The sequence below is a fragment of the Penicillium cataractarum genome, assembly GCF_028827025.1.
Source record: "Penicillium cataractarum strain IBT 29864 chromosome Unknown utg000008l, whole genome shotgun sequence".
Classification (NCBI taxonomy): domain Eukaryota; kingdom Fungi; phylum Ascomycota; class Eurotiomycetes; order Eurotiales; family Aspergillaceae; genus Penicillium; species Penicillium cataractarum.
The window spans coordinates 2,204,825-2,224,678 of NW_026622744.1; the positions used below are offsets into that span (position 1 = coordinate 2,204,825).

Consider the following 19,854-nt stretch of genomic DNA (forward strand, 5'->3'; position numbering starts at 1 on the left):
TGCATACCCCCACCTTCTAATTATCGATATTCCATGTCGCGTCCAGATACCGCTGTTCTAGTCATGATCAGTTTGCGGCCAGTAGTTTAGCCTTCAATGCAAATATCTTTTGTTCTTATAGGATGGTACGATATTGTAGAAAAGCGGAAAGAACCTCGTGGGATATGAATTTCTGGGACAATTGATCTGTAATAGTGATCGTCAAATGATTATACTAGGGTGTTAATTCTCTCAAAATAACCCTCATTGAGGAGATTGAAATAGGCCGTTCGAGGTGATCTCCACCGAGGCCGTTAGGCACCTGAGGGCCCTGGCAACCAACCCGAACTACTGTAGTACTTAGTCGTACCCGGGCATCAATAGTAGTTTCTAGTAGCCCTGTCTCTCGTATTACTAGTCAGTTTGATATGAGAGCTTCTTCATAATCTCTTAGTCTTGGAATATCTTCAATCCTTAACTCTCCCTGGTCATTATTACTTTCGAGGTGATCCACCGGTTCCCAGCGCCTATCGCATATCGATTGCCCCGACACCGTAATCATCAATCTTTTTTTCCCTTCCTTCCCGCCCCACCAAAAACAAAACTCATTCCCCCCCCTTCAAACCACCCCTCTTCCAGCCCCTCCCCGCCAACTATCCCACCTCGAGGGTACCAACAAATTGGGTCATTTTTGTCTGTTGGATCTTGGGAACAGACATACCCACCATGTCCGTGCTGCCCCAAGAGGTCCACACCGCGCTGTCCCAGCTGCTGCGCGCTCTCAGCACCCCCGACAATGCTGTTCGATCCCAGGCCGAAGAGCAGCTGAACAATGACTGGGTCCAGAACAAGCCAGATATCCTGTTGATGGGTCTGGCTGAGCAGATCGCCGGTGCTGAAGACACATTAGTGAGTGCCGACACCGACTCGACTCTACCTAGGGAGGGGGAAAACCGTGAGCCACCAGCCGCCGTGTGTGTGGGTGAATGCTCCATGCACACGACCGATCCCCTCACGGACAGATCCTTTTACCATTTATGCAATGGAGCTTGCGCTGACTCGGGACATATCTACGAACAGACTCGTGCTTTCTCCGCTGTCCTTTTCCGAAGAATTTCCACCAAGACCCGCAAGGATCCTATCTCCGGCGACGTCAAGGAGGTCTTCCTGAGTCTGCCCAATGAGCAGCGTGTTGCGATCCGCGAGAAGCTGGTGACATGCCTGACCTCCGAGTCTGTCACTGATGTGCGCAAGAAGATTGGTGACGCCGTGGCCGAGATCGCTCGCCAGTACACCGACAATGGTACGCAATTCCAACGCAGGAAAAAAAAAACTCCCTTTCGCCTTTGAGACCCATACGAAAGATCTGTTCAGTTCTAACGATTTGATATCTTTGGGGATATATAGGCGACCAATGGCCCGAGCTGCTTGGTGTTCTCTTCCAGGCCAGTCAGTCTGGCGACTCCGGTCTTCGCGAGACTGCCTTCCGCATTTTCACAACCACCCCCGGCATTATTGAGAAGCAGCACGAAGATGCTGTCCTCACTGTCTTCACTAAGGGCTTCGAGGATGACAACATCTCGGTATGCTTGACCCTCACCCGATCCACTCATGAAGAGCCGTCTAACCAGACTCTTTCCTCTCTAGGTGCGCATTGCCGCTATGGAAGCCTTCGCCTCGATGTTCCGCTCTATCGACAAGAAGTCTCAGGCCAAATTCTTCTCCCTCATGCCCGCTCTCCTCAATATTCTTCCCCCTCTCAAGGAATCCAGCGAGAGTGAAGAGCTTTCGTCGGCATTCTTGGCTCTTATCGAGTTGGCCGAGATTAGCCCGAGGATGTTCAAGGGTTCTTTCAGTGACTTGGTCAAGTTCAGCATCAGCGTCATTGCCGACAAGGAGCTTAGCGACCAGGTCCGCCAGAACGCGTTGGAGCTGATGGCAACTTTCGCCGACTACGCTCCCAAAATGTGCACCAAGGAGGCCAATTTTGCCCAAGAGATGGTTACCCAATGTCTGAGTCTGATGACCGATGTTGGTGTTGATGATGACGATGCCGAGGAGTGGAACGCTTCCGAAGATGTGAGTCTTTCTTTCATGGGACCCATTGGCACCTATCAAACTTTGCTAACGTTTCTATAGCTTGAGCCTGAGGAGAGCGACCTCAACCACATTGCCGGTGAGCAATGTATGGACCGTCTGGCCAACAAGCTCGGTGGTCAAGCCATTCTCCAGCCTGCTTTCTCCTGGATTCCTCGCATGATGTCTTCGACTGCCTGGCGCGACCGCCATGCCGCTCTGATGGCCATCTCTGCCATCTCGGAGGGCTGCCGCGACCTGATGATCAATGAGCTTGATCAGGTTCTTGCTCTGGTTGTCCCCGCTCTGCGTGACTCTCATCCTCGTGTCCGCTATGCAGGCTGCAACGCCCTCGGCCAAATGAGCACCGACTTTGCCGGTATCATGCAGGAGAAGTACCACGGTATTGTTCTGAACAACATTATCCCTGTCCTCAGCTCTACCGAGCCTCGTGTGCAGTCCCACGCTGCTGCCGCTTTGGTCAACTTCTGCGAGGAGGCTGAGCGCAGCATTCTCGAGCCCTACTTGGGTGACCTTTTGAGCCGCCTTTTGGAGCTCCTCCGCAGCCCCAAGCGCTACCTCCAGGAACAGGCTTTGTCGACTATTGCTACTATTGCCGATTCGGCTGAGACTGCCTTCGGTCAATACTACGACACCCTTATGCCCCTGCTGCTCAACGTCCTCAAGGAGGAACAGGGCAAGGAATACCGCCTGCTCCGTGCCAAGGCTATGGAGTGTGCTACTCTGATCGCTTTGGCCGTTGGTAAGGAGAAGATGGGCCAAGACGCGCTGAACCTCGTTCAGATCCTGGGCAACATTCAACAGAACATTGTCGATGCCGACGACCCTCAATCACAGTACCTTCTCCACTGCTGGGGCCGCATGTGCCGTGTCTTGGGCCGTGATTTCGTTCCCTACCTGCCCGGTGTCATGCCTCCTCTGCTGACCGTGGCTGCCGCCAAGGCTGATATCCAGCTGCTGGATGACGAGGACCAGATTGAGCAGGTTGAGCAGGATGAGGGGTGGGAGTTGGTTCCGCTCAAGGGCAAGGTCATTGGTATCAAGACCAGTGCTCTGGAGGACAAGAACACCGCCATTGAGTTGATCACCATCTATGCTCAGATTCTCGAGGAGGCCTTTGAGCCTTACGTTCTGGAGACCATGGAGAAGATTGCTGTCCCCGGCCTTGCATTCTTCTTCCATGACCCCGTCCGTGTGTCGGCCGCTAAGCTGGTGCCCCAGCTACTGAACTCTTACAAGAAGGCCCACGGCGGCAACTCCCCCGGATTTGCCGAGATGTGGAACAAGGTCGCTGAGAAGATCATTGAGGTTCTCAGCGCTGAGCCTACCGTTGATACGTTGGCCGAGATGTACCAGTGCTTCTACGAGTCCGTCGAGGTTGTTGGCCCCAACAGCCTCTCCCCGCAGCACATGCAGGCTTTCATCGACTCCGCCAAGTCTACGCTTGAGGACTACCAGATGCGCGTCAAGCAGCGCTTGGAAGAGCAGGCCGAGCTTGAGGATGGCGATGAGGAGAACCTCGACTACGAGTATGCCGTCGAGGATGACCAGAACCTGCTCAGCGACATGAACAAGGCCTTCCACACTATCTTCAAGAACCAAGGTACCTCTTTCCTGCCCGCCTGGCAACAGCTGATGCAGTTCTACGACAACTTCATCACCAGCCAGGACCCGACTCAGCGCCAATGGGCCCTGTGCATCATGGACGATGTGCTGGAGTTCTGCTCTGCGGAGTCTTGGACCTTCAAGGACCACATCATGCAGCCGCTGGCTTCCGGCCTGCAGGATGACAACGCTGCTAACCGTCAGGCCGCCGCCTACGGTGTCGGTGTTGCCGCCCAAAAGGGTGGTGCTCCTTGGGCCGACTTTGTTGCCGCCAGCATCCCCAGCCTGTTCCAGGTTACTCAACACCCTCAGAACCGCAGCGAGGAGCACGTTTTCGCTACTGAGAATGCCTCCGCCAGTATCGCCAAGATCCTTCACTTCAACGCCTCCAAGGTGCAGAATGCTCAGGATGTTGTGAACAACTGGATTGACACGCTGCCTATCACTTATGATGAGGAGGCCGCACCCTATGCTTACTCGTTCATTGTTCAGTTGGTTGACCAGTACGTACCCCCCCTTTCCCTGGACCTCTTAAGACCATCGAGCTAACACACCTATCTAGGCAAAACCCTGCTGTCCTCGCCAAGGCTGACCGCGTCTTCGGCTTCATTGTGCAAGCTCTTGATGCCGGCACTCTGCAAGGCCAGACTGCTGCCCGGGTTGCCCAGGCGGCTAAGCAACTGGTGGCAGCGACCAACTTGAATGCCGAGTCAATCCTGGCTGGTGTTAGCCCGGAAAGCCAAGAGCGGGTTCGAAAGTTCTTCCAGTAGAGACCGGCTTTTGTTTTATATCCGTGGCAACCCCCCTTGTCTGCCCATCCCGGTTGTTTTTCCCCAACTTTTCTGTTAATCATTCCCCTTGGGCCATGTGAATCCGATGCTAGTAAAGACGTGAAATGCTTTGTTAATTCCCACCCAATCCTTTTCCTCTTATGTCCCTGTGCCATGCCCGTACGAATCTACCAAGTACCTTGAAACCCCGATCAATGCCAAGTTTGATTGGTCCAAATGCTTATTTATAGATGGAGTGAATTATCCTTTGATCTGGATTTATTTGCTAGTCAATCATGATCATGGCTTCAATAGGTCTTCGTCGTTTCCGCACTAGCCAAAACTACAGATTACTGGACCGTCGAACCTCTCTTGCAACAATCTCTTCCAACGAGGTCGTCTTTGGCTCTCCAATCAGCCCGTTTGCCCGCTGCTCATAGAGTGTGCCGCCCTCGGTCCAGATTCGTCGCAGAGTCGCTACCGTCGCCGAGGGATTCCCAGCTGCCCAGGCCTTGTCCTCGATCTCACGCAGTCGCTCCAGAGGAGTGTAAGACACCTCCCAGGGCCCTGGGACCTGGCGCTCAAAGAGAGACTGGATCTCAGCGGGGCTAGTGGTGAATGAATTGACGCAAAGCGGGCGATTGCGTGTCTCGGGTGTTGCATTGAGAAGAGTAGATACGACAAAAGTACCCACGCTGTTTTATCCCAATTAGCCAAACAAATCACAAATCACAAAAGCACAACATAAGTAATGGAAATATGCAACTTACTCCTCCATAGTCGTCAAACTAACCCTCTCCTCCCCCTTCTCCCCCAAAAGCACTGCCTTCCTGCCCTTAACATCCCACCCACCCACCTCCTCGAATCCGGAGGTAAAATGCAAATACATTTCCGCAAAGGGACCCGTCACGATATACGAGTAGTCCAGATCCGCGCGGGAGATTTCATTCTCCAAAACCGCGCGCACTTTGAGTTTCTGCTGGTGGGGCTTTTCGTGGGCTGAGGCTGGGCTGTAGGCGATGTCTGTGCCGTATTCGGAGGGGAAGAACCATTTTATGGTTGGGGAGACGGCGGCGAGGCGGATTAGGGGGATTTGTTGGGCGAGAGTGTTGCGGCCTAGGGCTGAGATTACGGTTGTTATTCCTGGAGGAGGTTATTTGGTGATCAGTCCATCTGGTTGGTATAGAAAAGGGCGGATATGCTTGGTTTGTGTGTCGACTTACCTTCGTAGGCGGCCTTGACGGCGTTTTCATCTTCTAGATTGCCAACAATCACTTCAATGCCTTGCTTCTTGAGGGCATCTCCCTTGGTCTCTGCGGTGCGTGCAGAGGTGAAGATTGCAATGCGGCCGAACTGCTCGCGCTGGGCGAGGATTGCGTTCAGGATGAAGCTGCCAATGGCACCTGTGGCGCCGAAAACGAGAATGTTTTGGGGAGACATGTTATCATATATACAGTAGACAGAGAGTATTATGAAGAGAAGAGAAAAGGAACAAGAAACATCTCAGTAGATCATCGGACATCAGGCCGAGTGTTGATTCTGTGGGGTCGCGGGGCTATTTTGCTTATCAATCGAGTTGAATTTACCCGATTTCCCATTGCGCCATTGACACTAATCAATCATCAATGATATATCTTAAACCACCATCTCTAGGATCTCCAGCACTTGCTCCTTCTGCTTCAACGGGACGGGATTAGTCTGACACCATCGGTCGTGTAGACTGTGTTCTGCGAGGGCATCCAACTTGTCACGACCCACCCCCACATCCCCAAGAGACCGCGGCATGCCCAACTCGCGAATCACCGTATCCAAGATATCGCCTAAATCCGAGTTCTCCACGTTAATCGAGTGAGAGCGTAGAACCTCAGCGACGACGGGATCACGGATGAGGAACTCGCGCACGCGCGCCTGTCGCTCGCGATTGGCGTTGTGCTTTGCATTGAACTTGCACACGGCGGGGAGCAAGATGCAACTTGTCTCGCCGTGTCCAACGCCCAAGGGACCGAGCTAGAGCAGCTTGTTAGCTATTTCACACTCTAGTATAATATAGTTGATACTCTTGTACTTGGGAATCACATACCTGATGTCCAATCCCATGACTGGCACCCAATTCCACAGATCCACTCGTACAAGCAGCCATCGCATCCACCGATCCCAACTGACACTGTAAATGCGCCTCTCTATCGCCACGATCCCTCTTACACCTCAATAAACCGGGAACCAATAGTCCCAAGGCATGTTCCGCAAGTTCATCCGACGACGGAGTCACGCCCACAACTGCGCAAAGCGTCTCCACGCAGTGATCCACTGCGCGAATACCGGTACTCAACCAGATCGAGTCTGGCGTGGTCTCGACGAGTTCGGGGTCGAGGATGATGAGTTGGGGTCCGCGGAGGGGTGCTTGGAAGCTGTATTTGCGGCGGGAATTGTCCTCGGTGCCACCGGCGAAATTGGAGTATTCGCCTGCGGAGAGGGAAGTTGGGACGGAGATTATGGGGATGGTAGGTGGATTGATCTGAGGGCGTTTGTTGGGGCCTTCGGCGAGGGATTCGAGGTTCGATGGGGTTTGGACTTGGTTTGCGAGGGCCTGTGAGGAACAGTGTGGTTAGTATATACGCGAAGTAGATGTAGAAGTTGTAGTTGTACTCTGGAATAGAGTCTGGGCATAACTACTAGCCCGTCATGAAACTCCAATATAAAAAGAAACAAAACTAAACTCACCAAAGCAATAATCTTGGCTCCATCCGTCAAACTTCCCGCTCCTAGAGTCAACAACAAATCCGCCTGTACACTTCTTGCCTCCTCCACAATCTCCAAGACCTCCGACCAAAGCGTATGACTCTGCATTCCAATCCGATGACCCACGACCTTCTCCGCACCCAATGCCGTAGTCAATCTATCCACGGCATCAGTATTCCGAGCCAGAGATCCTGAGCAGATCACGTAGACTCGCGAGGCACCAAAGGTCTCGGTGACGTGGTGGGCGGCTGCGGTGGGAAAGGCGATGCCGTAGCTGAGGAGAGGGCGCTCGCGGCCTGCGAATGCTGGGCGGACGGTTTCGGTCATTGTAGGAGATGGGAAATAAAAGAATGATGTTTTGTTAATTGTTCGATTTGCTAAAACAGGGATCTGCTTGGGGATATTATATCATCGTGAACTGGAACAAGCTTCTCCATGTGGGAATGTGGGGCTCGATCAATGTGGGTTCACTTGAAGATTATCAAGATTCAAGTATCCAGTTACTATAGTAGAAGCATTAAGAAAGTGTATATGTATAGAATATACTATATCTATTCATTTCTCTTATATGCTAGGATAAGTCAACGAAATCAACACCCACTCAACCCATGAACCCCTCCATCCGCCGTATACTTGCACGTCCCCGTCCCAGCAGTCGTCGAATTAACCGGATACAAAACCACATTATCAAACTCAATGTTATAACACGGATGCACATTCGAACACGAAACCGACGCCGTAGTAGTCTTACTCGTATCAATTGTCCCCGTAAAGTTCACAAACGCCACGTTCGAAATACTCATCAAACTCGTCCCGGAGTACGATCCGTTATTCCCATTATCCTGGGTAATCGCCGGTCCGGCATTGGCCTCTTGGATATCGAAATTGGAGAATAATACGTTGGTGATACTGCCCCAGCCTGCGCCGCGGGGCTGACCGGCGCTCTCGTAGGAACTTTGCGGGACTAGGGCGCCGACCCAGGTCTTGATGTAGGCACTGTTGTGCATGTCCTCATTGTAGCGGATGATTTTGACCGTGTCGACGATGATGTTGGAGACGCTCGAGTCTTCGAGGTATTGGCCCAGACTGCCGATGGCGATTCCGTTGCCGCCACGGCAGGTAACGTTGTGGATGTTGACGTTGTAGGAGCGTGGTTTGATGGCTATGCAGTCGTCGCCGCCTTGGTAGACGAAGTTGGTTAGCTGGACGTTGTTTACGTCCATGGTGTCTAGATAGGAGCTGTTAGTTATCGAATTGCAAAGAAACAAAAAAGTGGTTGCAAGGGGATGTACGTACCAAATCCATCGGTATTCTGTACCCAGTTCGAGCCGTATGGCGCATCAACTGCAGTAGCATTGCAGTAGATATTGTTGAAGCGCATGTTGGTGCCATTCATAATATTCAAGCTCCACAGCTGGGGGTCCTTGACGTAGAAATTCTCCACACTAACTTCAGAGACATTCCAGAACACAAAAGGCATGGGACGTCCAGGCAGTGTAGTTCCCTTTTCGGCAGTGTACCACACATTGCCATTGCCATCAATTCCACCAGTGCCATATCCATCAATCTTGATGTTATCGCCCGTGATGACGAATCCAGCATGGTGGTTCTGGAACGCAATTGGGTAAGAGTGGTTACGCCAGTAATCTAGGTCGTCGGAGAACTTGAAGAGGTTAGTCTTGATACTAGCCAAACACGAAGACTCAAGTTACTTACAGTCCACTTTCCCCGCCATTCAATTACCACGTCACTGACAACGGGGTTCAGGCGTGTTGCAATCCAATAGGATTGGTCTTCGGGGAATATAACTGTACCTCCCTGACCGCATTCTTTGAAAGCTTTCAAGATATCCGGAACATCATCTTTTTGATGGCCATTGGCCTTGACGGTACAGACATTCTGGCCAGTTTTGATCACGGCCGCATTGACAGCACCTGTCAGCGCAAGCCCCACGGGGAGCACGACAGAATAAAAATCCAGCAAGCGCATGATGGAGGGGACTTGTCTGTGCCGGACCTGCCGGTATGTCCAGCGCGGACTTACCACTTTATTTAACCGACACTCCAAACACTAAGAGAGGATCTGATCCCCTGCAGGACTACTTCTCGGTGACATTTGCTCCGAGCTTACTGCACTACCCCTTGAGACCCCTTGACTCCTTGACGGTTAGGAAATGCGGAGAACAGCCATTGCGGGGAAAGTAGTACCCGGAATGACACCAGATTTGTCAATTCGGCAGTTTGTATGAGAATGACGATGCCATGGAAGCCACGCGAGTGCTTGTTCTGCCGATCCTTGCCTTGATCCTGGTAAAGTGCAATATCACTGTATGCAGATTGTTCCACCAATCAGGGGTTCAATGCCTTGCTTTCTCGATTTTTCTGTATTGCGGCAGCTGCATCTCCCTGGTTAACTCGTGTCATTCTTGACCGAGAATTGTCTTTCTATTGCAGTTCTCTCCGTAGCCCCGCCGGTAATTTGGTTGCTATATGTAGTGGCCATGTTGGGGCAGTTGATCCACTTTTTACCCCGTACCAGAAGACAGGAAAAAGTCATTTTTTTCTGAAAAGTCTACAGAAAGATGGTACGGATCCATTGGTCTGGCCTCCTTGTGAGCTTTTGCTCTCTACTTTCCCTGAGTGAAGCAGAATCTTGTTGGCGGAATACAACATGTTCGGGCCCAACCACCAGCGCATTCAGCGGTGTATGGGATAAGAACATCTACGCACCAACATCACGAACTGTTCGACCAGCGTCAACTCTCTCCGAATTGAAAACAAACGCCATCACCTACTCTGCCAAGCCTGCGACAGCCTCCCTGCACGGGAATGGATCCCTCGTGGTCTTTGACTTTGGCAAGGAAGTAGGCGGTATTGTTCATCTGGACTATACTTCCACGGGCAGTGGAGCGCTTGGTCTTGCCTTCAGCGAAGCCAAGAACTGGATCGGAGAATGGTCCGATTCTTCCAACAGTCTCTGGCATGATGGCGCCTTATACGCTAATTTCTCGTCCTCGGGAACACACACTTACGATATGCCCGACCAATTCCTCCGCGGAGGTTTCCGATATCTGACTATCTTCCTTGTCACTGATAATTCTACGAATGTGGATTTGAAGGATATCAGTGTCGAGCTTGATTTCCAGCCTACATGGTCCAATCTTCGCGCTTACCAAGGATACTTCCATTGCAGTGATGAACTGCTGAACCGAATCTGGTACAGTGGGGCTTATACATTGCAAACCAATGAGGTTCCCGTGAATACTGGGCGTATCACCAGTGGACTCAAGTCTGGATGGTTGAACAATGGGACTCTCGGACCCGGTGATACTATCATTGTCGATGGTGCCAAGCGAGACCGTGCGGTTTGGCCCGGTGATATGGGTATTGCGGTGCCATCGGCATTTGTCAGTTTGGGAGATTTGGATAGCGTGAAGAACGCATTGCAGATTATGTACAACACGCAGGTAAATGGTCCAAATCTTGAGTACTGGTTTTGGATTTTTCACTGACATACAATATAGGCTTCTACTGGTGCCTTTGCTGAATCGGGACCTCCACTCAGTCAAACGGGCTCAGATACCTACCACATGTGGTCTATGATTGGCACTTACAACTATGTTCTGTACACCAACGACACCGAGTTCCTGCAGCAAAACTGGAACGGTTACCTTGCGGCCATGAACTACATCTATGGCAAGGTGACATACTCTAGCGGTCTATTGGATGTCACCGGTATCCGCGACTGGGCCCGCTGGCAGCAAGGATATAACAACACGGAAGCCCAGATGATGTACGTTTTATTTCTCATGCTGACATCTAAAGCAAAAGAAACTAACCATGCACAGTCTCTATCGCACTCTCCAAACCGGATCATCTCTGGCCACATGGGTCGGTGACACCACCAATCTCTCCAGTACCTGGACCTCGCGAGCCGCAGCCCTCAAAACTGCCATCAACACCTACTGCTGGGATGAATCCTACGGTGCTTTCAAGGACAACGCCACCGATACCACCCTCCACCCCCAAGACGCCAACAGCATGGCAATCCTCTTCGGCGTCGTTGACTCTGACCGTGCCGCCGGTATTTCAGAAAAGCTTCTCAAGAACTGGACCCCCATTGGCGCCGTCGCACCCGAGTTACCAGAAAACATCGCCTCATTCATTTCCTCCTTTGAAATCCAAAGTCACTTCGAGGTCCAGAGGCCCGACCGCGCTCTGGATCTCATCCGCCGCAGTTGGGGCTGGTATATCAACAACCCCAACGGTACGGAGAGTACCGTCATCGAAGGGTATCTTCAGAACGGAACATTCGGATACAGAGGTAGCCGTGGGTATTACTACGATACATCGTATGTCTCCCACGCACACGGCTGGTCTTCCGGTCCTACTTCCGCATTGACGAACTATATCGTCGGCCTTACTGTGACTTCACGACTGGGTGAGACGTGGAGCATTGCGCCGCAGTTTGGGGATCTGACGCATGCCGAGGCTGGATTTACTACTTCGCTTGGTAAGTTCCAAGCTTCTTGGGTGAAGAATGGCAATGGGTATACGTTGAAGTTCTCAGTTCCGAAGGGTACGAGTGGTAGTCTGACGTTGCCGTATGTTACGGCGTCGAAGAAGCCTTCTATTACTATTAATGGGGATAAGGTGACGAAGGGGTTGACGTATTCGGATGATACGGTTACTTTTGGGGTGGCTGCAGGGGGTTCTTTCCAGGTAGTTGTTCGTTGATTCAGCCTAGTTGATGAGGCTATAGTCGGGGGATATTGAATTGCATAAGTAGGACAGTCAAGTAGTCTAGTCCTAGAGGAAGATTTAAATTTAAGTGTCCATTCTGAGATATTGATGGAATTGTCTTTTCGATATTGTGCAAAAGTGATAGAATAGCATTAGTAGCCATAGACTTTCAGGACACCTTTCTCTCCATAAGCAGAGAGTAAACTTGTCGAGTCCATACTTCAGTGTCTCCCAAGACGGGAATAGCGCTGGAAGAACCTGGATACAGTGGGTCCCTTAGTCACCCTTCCAACCAATCGAAATTCACCCCCGAGCCCTACCTAATAAGCGGCGTGTCATGTGACGCACAACCCACCCGCGTTCAATTTTCACCTCACACAAGTGACCTTCTTCCCCGACCAACGACAACCCGTGCACTTGAAGCCATTCACGACAACCCAGGTCGCTCCGTCAAGATGGCTGTCCGCAACACCGGTGCGTACTCTCTCTCTCGCCCTTTGATCCTACCCTCGCCTCGATTCCAATTTGCAACTTTTCGACTCCCCGAGTTCTCGCCCTATTCAATCTACAAGTTACTGACGAACCTCTGCAGCCCTGGCTTCTTCTCGTTCCAAGAGCCGCAAGGCTTACTTCCAGCCCCCTCCTCGGAGCGCCGCGTTCTCATGAGCGCCCCTCTGTCCGCTGAGCTGCGGGCTAAGTACGGTGTACGTTGAAAATCAATCGAATCGCATTCAATCCTGGGTCTGGCAAAAATCTGGTTTGGGGGGAGGGAAGAGAAATCGGACGATACAGACACCAGCATGGAACCAAGGGGAATGAAAGGACACGCAAAACTAACACGAAACCCTCAACAGGTCCGCTCCATCCCCATCCGCAAGGACGACGAGGGTAAGAATTCTATCTGGCACCAATTTCAAGATCCAGCGCAATCCTAACAGATTCTTCCTCTAGTCACCATCGTCAACGGCTCCAACAAGGGCCGTGAGGGCCGCATCACCACCGTCTACCGTCTCAAGTTCTGCGTCCACGTCGAGGTACTTTTTTTCCAATCCTTCCACCAGTCACCAAGTCCATCCGAGTCCAATAACTAACCCGTTCTCTTTCTTCTATCTAGCGTGTCGTCCGCGACAAGAGCAACGGCCAATCCGTCCCCATCCCCATCCACCCCTCCAACGTCGTTATCAGCAAGCTCAAGCTCGACAAGGATCGTGAGGAGATCCTCGCCCGCAAGGCTAAGGGTCGTGAGGCTCGCAAGAACAAGTCGGCTTAAGCGGTGTCTTGTGGTGTGCGGGTTTTAGGTTCATATTGCAATGACGGTTTAACGGCGCGGGTGTATTGAAGGAACTCCCACAGAATAGGGAGGATCCAACATACCATTCTCAGGATCAATGTTTCTGACACCAGGTGCATTGCGATGAATGAAAAATGAAAATATCCTTTTCTTCTTCCACCTGGAGTTTATTCTTCGACTAGGCAATTTTTGTTTTACAAAAGTTGTCTTGCGTGGGACCAGCGGTTCCTTTTTTCTTTGCATTGATGGGAGAATCTCCTCGGTATCAGAGGGGTTCGTTCTCTATGCGTAGTTTTTGGGGTAGTAGGGAAAGGAGGCAGTTGGATATTTTGAATTACACTCACAGTCATGCCTGATAATCTAACATGCTTATGGCTATGAAAGTCTGGAAATGCAAGACAGTCCACCAAAGCATCAACCTTGGAACAATTCGAGGCCCTAATGGCAGCTGTAGGAATGTAAACTATCTAGCACCGCGAGCAGTAAATGGGTTCCTACCTCCTGCTCGGAGTCTTATTGTACAACGCAAAGAGACTGAGTAAAGCATGTATGCCCCCATTCTCTCCAAGTCCCTTGAGAGATCCCCCACCTGGAAAGAAGACATCCACCCGACAAACACTCCACACTTTTTACCTTATCTTCAAAGACATTGAACTAATACTACTAATCAACTTTCATAATTGCATTTTCTTATACACCTGATTCAAATCAATCCACAAAATTCCCATTCCACCTCGCAGGTTATAGATCAGGCCATATCACGTGAATCCCCACACTCGCAAGTCAACTCCAATTCCGACAACAGCCGCTCTCTGAACACCTCCCCAAAAACAATCCAAACACCATGTCTACTCATCTTCGAGCGAACCCCTGGCGCGTCTACCAGTGCCTTGCCCGGCAACGCCTCGGACAATGCAATAGCACCGCCAGATCCTTCTCCACGACGCACTCCCTCCGCAATGCCAGCACCAACCCACTCCGTTCAGCGGGACGCGCAAAGAGCGAGCAGGACTTTGCAAAGTCCAAGCGCTCAATTGCTCTCTCCGCCGCTGGAATGGTCGCCTGTGGCGCTGCCATGTACGGCGTCATCAAGCTGGATGTATTCGGAATGAATGCGCTAGAGACCAGCAAGGACAAGGGAACCGAGAACAAGTTCGAGGTTTCGCAAACATCAAACGGATCGATGAAGATGGATGGACCCCCCGGATTCCCCAGTACGGGCGGACCCTCGGTAATCACACTACACGGCCAAGATAACGTGGAGCAAGTCGCGACGGGAACCAGCACGATTCCCTACTTCCCGACGACAATCCGATTGCCCGCTGCTTCTGAAATCGACAATAAGCAATCAGGCGATGAACTGTCTACCTCCGGCGGCGACGAGTACCAGCTTCTGGGTCTGGGCATCCGAACCGTCTCCTTCCTCTCGATCCAAGTCTACGTCGTGGGTCTATACGTCGCCAAGTCCGACATCACGGAGCTCCAACGCCGCCTCATCCACACCGCAGTGCACCCACCCACCGACGACACAACCGCCATCTCAGGCGTTGGCGTCGACGCCGCAACATCCCTCGTCCCGCCTGAGCGTCAACAACTCAAGGAGCTCCTGCTCGACGCGGACCGCGGCGACGCAGCCTGGACAGCGCTGATCAAGGAGGACGGTATCCGAACTGCCTTCCGTATCGTGCCCACCCGCAACACGGATTTCATGCACCTGCGCGACGGCTGGGTGCGTGGTATCACGGCGCGGGCGCAGCAGAAGAAGGCTCTGCCCGGCACGGCGGCGGGCGAGTTCCAGGATGCCGAGTTTGGAACGGCGATGAATGATTTCAAGGCTGTTTTCGGTGGTGGGCAGCGGAAGAATGTGCCCAAGGGTCAGACTTTGGTGTTGCTGCGTGGTGCGCAGGGCGCGATGGATGCGCTGTTCCAGCCGGAGCCTACTAAGCCCATGCGCTGGATGGGACGGGTGGCTGATGAACGGGTTAGTCGGCTTGTGTGGTTGAATTATCTGGCTGGCAAGACTGTTTCGAGTGAAGGGGCGAGACAGAGTATTGTGGATGGATTGATGGCGGTTGTGGAGAGGCCGGTGGGTACTGTTGTGCAGCGGGTTGTATGAGGGTGACCCCAGTCTTATGTTGAGATGGTCATGTCTTGTATTTGTATATCCGGAGGACTCCTTTCCCTTGATGTTCTCGATCTTGTCTTTACTAGTTTCCCACCTGTACTCTATGGTTTTGGTACCACATCTTGAATTCAAAAGTGGAAAAAGGAGGATCTTCAATCCTCCCATCTCCCAACTCGACTCTACAATAGACTCCACGTGCATGGACATGAAGAGTGCACGATTATCTCTAAGCAAAGGCATATGAGGTGCGGTCTTATACAAAGACGAGAGGAAACTACTCGTCTCCCCGTATCATATTCTAAAAGGTATCACGATCTATTCAAAGGGCACCAGCTTCCTTGAGCAGAGCAGGGAGCTGGCTAGATTTAATAGCCTGGAGGTCGGAGTTACCACCGATGTGCTTCTGGTTGATGAAGATGTTGGGCACGGTGCGCTGTTTGGAAATCTCCTCGAGAGCAGCCTGGATAGCAGAGCCTTCGGCTAAACGAGCAAAAGAAATATCAGCATCCCGTCGAAACAAAGATAAACGCGCAAGTAAACCCCCCAACTATAACTCCAACCAGGGGGGAGTAGAGAGAGAGAGACCATCATCGGCGTTTGGAGAAATCCCCATTCCCCGCGCAAAGCGCAAAAGATTTCCCCTCCGGAACCAAGCCGCAACCCAAAAAGGACCAAGTAAACAAAACTACTTAAAACAAAAACTCACCATCCTGATCCAGCTCAAGCACCTCGTACTTAGCACCAAGGTTATCCAACACCTTCTTGCTAGACGTGCAATAAGGGCAATAAGACTTTGAGAAGACGACGACGCCGTTCTCACGGATGAGTTGTTCGGCTCTGATCTTGGCGTCGGACATGGCGGCGGGTGAAGGACCGGCGAAGGAGCCGAAGAGGCGCTTGAAGATGAAAGAAATGGTGGGCGGTGTGGTGGGCGAAAAAAGAAACCGGGGATGGTGGTTTCTTTTTTTTATATGAGAGGAGTAGGAGGGGAGGAGGTGGATTGGTAATTTGTTGGATTAGAGATCGATCGGGGAGATTCTAGGGATTTGGTCATCGCGGGAGGGGATGATGTCAGGTGATATTAGGTAAGCTTGTATTTAGTCAGCGGGCAGGTTCTGGCCCGGTTGTTGCCTGAGGTTCATAATACCTGGGGAAGGAGACATCCTACATACTACTACTATAGTAGTATCTAAAAGCATGACATGTATACAACAAACAAAGAAAAAGAAATCAAACTTCCAACGCCAATACTTGAAGTGCCAACCCTCATGCGTACCCCTCGATCCTTTATAATTGAAATAAGGGCCAAAATATCTAAAGTACCCCCCTATGGTCTAGTGGTAATTCTGCCACTAGACCTGATATACTGCTCAGGGTCTAACGACCGTCATTCAGGGAATGCAGGTCAAGTCTGCGTGTTCACCCAAGTTAACTCTTGGGCGTCCTTGAGCTTTGGCTTCTGGGCAAGCACTTACAGGCACCAGGCTGGCCTTCTGGTCAGAGGAACACTTTTTTTAAAAATATTCCTTTGCTTTGTATGTTGTTAGTATTGTTTCCGATTATCACAGAATTCTTGTGCCTATGATAATCATTGACTGCATGCAGGGTGGGTCATTTTAAGCGTGGAAGATACAATATATCAGCACGCCTGTCATAGACATTTCAAGCATAGTAACAATCCAGGCATTCATCTACAGCAGAAAAACACATTGAGATAGTATTTGTTGATTGTATCTTTTCCACTATGACCTAGGCACATCACTCCAGCCCAGTTCACTAGAGGTCAACAAATAGACAGAGATAGATGTGGAGAAAGCGGGAGTTAGGAAAGGAAAAGCAGACCGCAGAAACGCTTACAAGAAGGCTTGGGAATATGGCAAAAGCAGGCAGCAAAAATGTCCAGCGAGAAAATAAGCCAATAGCATCAGCAAAGAGGAAATGGAAGCAGAAAAAGAGGATAATGTGCCAAGAAAAACCAAGGATCAGAGGACTGTGAGAAAGGAAATGATGCATCGGATGTAGAGCAAGTCAAGCCAGAAGGGATGTCCATGGCCGTCCGATGGGGTGAATTTTGGAAGTGCCTTCTTTGCAACACGGAAGAAAGCGGGAATAAGGATCACAGGAGAAGGGAAGGGAATAGATATGGAAAGGAATGAATAAGATGCCATGACCCGGTGGGAGGGGAAAAAGAAGACCAAAATTAAAAGAGCTGTTTGAAAAGATGGACCAAAGACAATGGGCTAAAAAACCGACTGAACACCATTTCCCACCGGAGACACTGAAGGGGTAGAGGCAAAAATGGACAGAGAAGGGAAAAGGAAAATCCAAGTAGTTGGTTGGGTGAGTCTGGGTATGTGGACATGTACCCAGAGGGATCTCGGCGAGGAGGTAGACGAGGACAGAGAGCAATGCCCAGCAATATGAGGTGTGGGAATTGGCCATAAGAGAGCAGAGAATAAACGTCCATCACATCACAATGCAGCATCCGCACCCCTTCTCCTTCTTTGGCGGCTCCTGTGCAGTAACCACCGGCGGGTTCCAGTTGGGATTGGGCGTCAGGCCCATTGGTGGGGTGTCCTGCACCTTCGGCATGGTGCTGTAGCCAGTGCTCGTGTTCGGTCGTGGCGGTTCGGGGCTCTTCAGGTGTCTCGGTGGCTCCTCCACTTTTTCCTCCGGTTTTTCTTCTGCCGCTGGCTCCTCCGTCTTGAGCGGGACAGGGGGTGCATCGTCTGGGTGAACGGCAAGAGGGGCAAAGTTTCGGTCGTAAGTGGTAGGAGCACGGCCTTCTTTCTCCCATTGCTCTTGCTGCATCTTTCTGGCAAGAGTGGGGAGCATCTGCTGGTCCGGTGGTAGACGGGGATCCGGCTTGTACATCGTCGCCAACCATGGCGGATCACCCTCTGGCCGGTTGATTGCAGTCGGGGGTCGAGCCTCTCCACCACGGGTAACGGGACGCGTCGCATTGTTACCAGAGACAGCGCGCGATCTCGCAGTCGAAGTCTTTCTGTTTGTAGGTGGAGCGGAGGTCTTTCGGCTGGTAGAGCCGACAGATCCAGTAACTTTGCCTGGCGTCTTCTTAGCCGGGGTGTTTTGGGTAGTGTTGAACCCGCGGCTTCCTGGTCGGCTTCCGGGTGAAGGAGTAGAAGTCTCCGGTTCGATCGCAGTGGGCTCGCTAGCTCTGCGACCTCGGCCATATTCATCATCGTCCCGTTCATCGGTTGCCGCACGGCTTCTAGCCCCACGAGAGTCTCGGCCTGACATGAGCGGTACGGGGCTGGCAGTCGAAATGGGTATTCGGGAAGAGCTCTTTCGAAGGCCTGGGTTGCTGTACAAGCTTGCTGCAGCTTCATCTGCGGCAATCTCCTCGGGTCGCCGGAGATCCCAGTGTTTCCGTTCATCGTCCTCGTATGCACCGAATTCTCTTTTGGTATCCCCCCGTAGTTCAGGCCATGGCTCCGAATGTTCGACATTGGGGGAGGAGGCCGAAACGGAGCCATTGGCAGCACCCGGGTGAGAATCGTGACTTCGGCCTCGTCCTGCGCTCGACTTGCTCTCCGCTCTCATCCGTCGGTTGAAGAGTATGGCGGCTTGCTGTAACTCCTCGCTCTCAATCTTGGCCAGTTTATCTCGGTGAATCCAGTTCTCGCTGATCTCTTCGGGTTGAAACCCATACCCATCTTGAGACTCCGAGGGCTCTTTACGGGAGGTTGAGTCCGGTCCAGAGCTGTCTCGGGCGTTCCCAACGTCACTTCCATGTCGATTAAGGCTAGGGTCCCGTCGTCCGCGATTCGAGTTCAAGTAGGGGGCGTCGTGCGATTGCACGGTCCGAGAGATGGAGGAGCTGCGCGAGCCATTGGAGTTGCGGTTCTTTGTCGATCTCGTGCGAGCGGAGTTTGAATCGTGAGAGTTGCGGGTTCTCGAGGAATGCCGATTGCTCTGCGGAGGAAATAGCATAGTCATTAGTACACAGGCCCTTTCTCATTCATCCAAACTTCTTTCTTCGTCCACTACAGTGCGAAACTGGATCGCAAGTAATTATGTGGCCCCGAGGAAATGAACAGGGGCTATAAATCCAACCGGGGCGGGGAACCTACATCGGTCGAGATCGGCACCGCAAACTCCCATTTCTCATTATCCACGCCTCCCGATGAGGTCAGGGCATCTGTCGAATATGCGGTAGCTACGCCCGCCATTCCAGCCGGGTCCGTAAGGTTTTGTAGAGAGAGTCGGTGAATAAGGCCAGTCCAGCTGGAGCCCGCTTCGGAGAAAGAAACAAGCAAACGCGGTAAAGAGAGGACCGGGTTTGCTGCGGCTGAGGTAAACGGTGTTGCAGGGAATTTGTCTCAGCTCAATCCATGCCAATGTTTAGGCGAAAGGCCCGTCACGGGAGATCTAGCGGGAGGCGCGAGGCACAACAAGGTTGGAGGGAGAGTGGGTTTTTTTTTTTGGCGGGAGGGTCTCGGTGGTAAGGGGGCAAGCCCGCAGGTGGGGAGAGGGGAAAGGAAA

The 19,854-nt window shown here is 51.8% G+C and overlaps 8 protein-coding genes across 8 annotated transcripts; 3 read left to right on the plus strand and 5 right to left on the minus strand.

Moving 5' to 3' along the window:
* Window positions 1–705: 705 nt before the first annotated feature.
* N7496_009933 (nuclear import receptor PSE1) lies at window positions 706–4,451 on the plus strand (the record flags this gene model as incomplete). The annotated part of the gene is made up of 5 exons (XM_056702846.1): window positions 706–1,282; window positions 1,387–1,562; window positions 1,627–2,058; window positions 2,119–4,184; window positions 4,244–4,451. The coding sequence occupies 5 exons, from the start codon at window positions 706–708 to the stop codon at window positions 4,449–4,451; spliced, it is 3,459 nt and encodes a 1,152-aa protein (XP_056551846.1).
* A 343-nt stretch (window positions 4,452–4,794) lies between these two features.
* On the minus strand, window positions 4,795–5,891 carry N7496_009934 (uncharacterized protein; the record flags this gene model as incomplete). The annotated part of the gene is made up of 3 exons (XM_056702847.1): window positions 4,795–5,146; window positions 5,222–5,594; window positions 5,675–5,891. 3 exons carry the CDS (start codon window positions 5,889–5,891, stop codon window positions 4,795–4,797), a joined length of 942 nt encoding a protein of 313 aa, XP_056551847.1.
* A 195-nt stretch (window positions 5,892–6,086) lies between these two features.
* On the minus strand, window positions 6,087–7,517 carry N7496_009935 (iron-containing alcohol dehydrogenase; the record flags this gene model as incomplete). The annotated part of the gene is made up of 3 exons (XM_056702848.1): window positions 6,087–6,458; window positions 6,532–7,038; window positions 7,173–7,517. 3 exons carry the CDS (start codon window positions 7,515–7,517, stop codon window positions 6,087–6,089), a joined length of 1,224 nt encoding a protein of 407 aa, XP_056551848.1.
* A 263-nt stretch (window positions 7,518–7,780) lies between these two features.
* On the minus strand, window positions 7,781–9,179 carry N7496_009936 (putative extracellular exo-polygalacturonase; the record flags this gene model as incomplete). The annotated part of the gene is made up of 3 exons (XM_056702849.1): window positions 7,781–8,418; window positions 8,487–8,853; window positions 8,907–9,179. 3 exons carry the CDS (start codon window positions 9,177–9,179, stop codon window positions 7,781–7,783), a joined length of 1,278 nt encoding a protein of 425 aa, XP_056551849.1.
* A 592-nt stretch (window positions 9,180–9,771) lies between these two features.
* Window positions 9,772–13,202, plus strand: N7496_009937 (putative alpha-L-rhamnosidase B; the record flags this gene model as incomplete). Its single annotated transcript, XM_056702850.1, has 8 exons — window positions 9,772–10,656; window positions 10,714–10,982; window positions 11,038–11,793; window positions 12,374–12,406; window positions 12,525–12,636; window positions 12,787–12,820; window positions 12,884–12,966; window positions 13,047–13,202. The coding sequence occupies 8 exons, from the start codon at window positions 9,772–9,774 to the stop codon at window positions 13,200–13,202; spliced, it is 2,328 nt and encodes a 775-aa protein (XP_056551850.1).
* An 865-nt stretch (window positions 13,203–14,067) lies between these two features.
* Window positions 14,068–15,339, plus strand: N7496_009938 (chalcone isomerase domain-containing protein; the record flags this gene model as incomplete). The annotated part of the gene is made up of 1 exon (XM_056702851.1): window positions 14,068–15,339. The coding sequence occupies one exon, from the start codon at window positions 14,068–14,070 to the stop codon at window positions 15,337–15,339; it is 1,272 nt and encodes a 423-aa protein (XP_056551851.1).
* A 328-nt stretch (window positions 15,340–15,667) lies between these two features.
* Window positions 15,668–16,205, minus strand: N7496_009939 (glutaredoxin; the record flags this gene model as incomplete). The annotated part of the gene is made up of 2 exons (XM_056702852.1): window positions 15,668–15,828; window positions 16,055–16,205. 2 exons carry the CDS (start codon window positions 16,203–16,205, stop codon window positions 15,668–15,670), a joined length of 312 nt encoding a protein of 103 aa, XP_056551852.1.
* A 1,609-nt stretch (window positions 16,206–17,814) lies between these two features.
* Window positions 17,815–19,541, minus strand: N7496_009940 (uncharacterized protein; the record flags this gene model as incomplete). Its single annotated transcript, XM_056702853.1, has 2 exons — window positions 17,815–19,284; window positions 19,443–19,541. The coding sequence occupies 2 exons, from the start codon at window positions 19,539–19,541 to the stop codon at window positions 17,815–17,817; spliced, it is 1,569 nt and encodes a 522-aa protein (XP_056551853.1).
* Window positions 19,542–19,854: the final 313 nt, after the last annotated feature.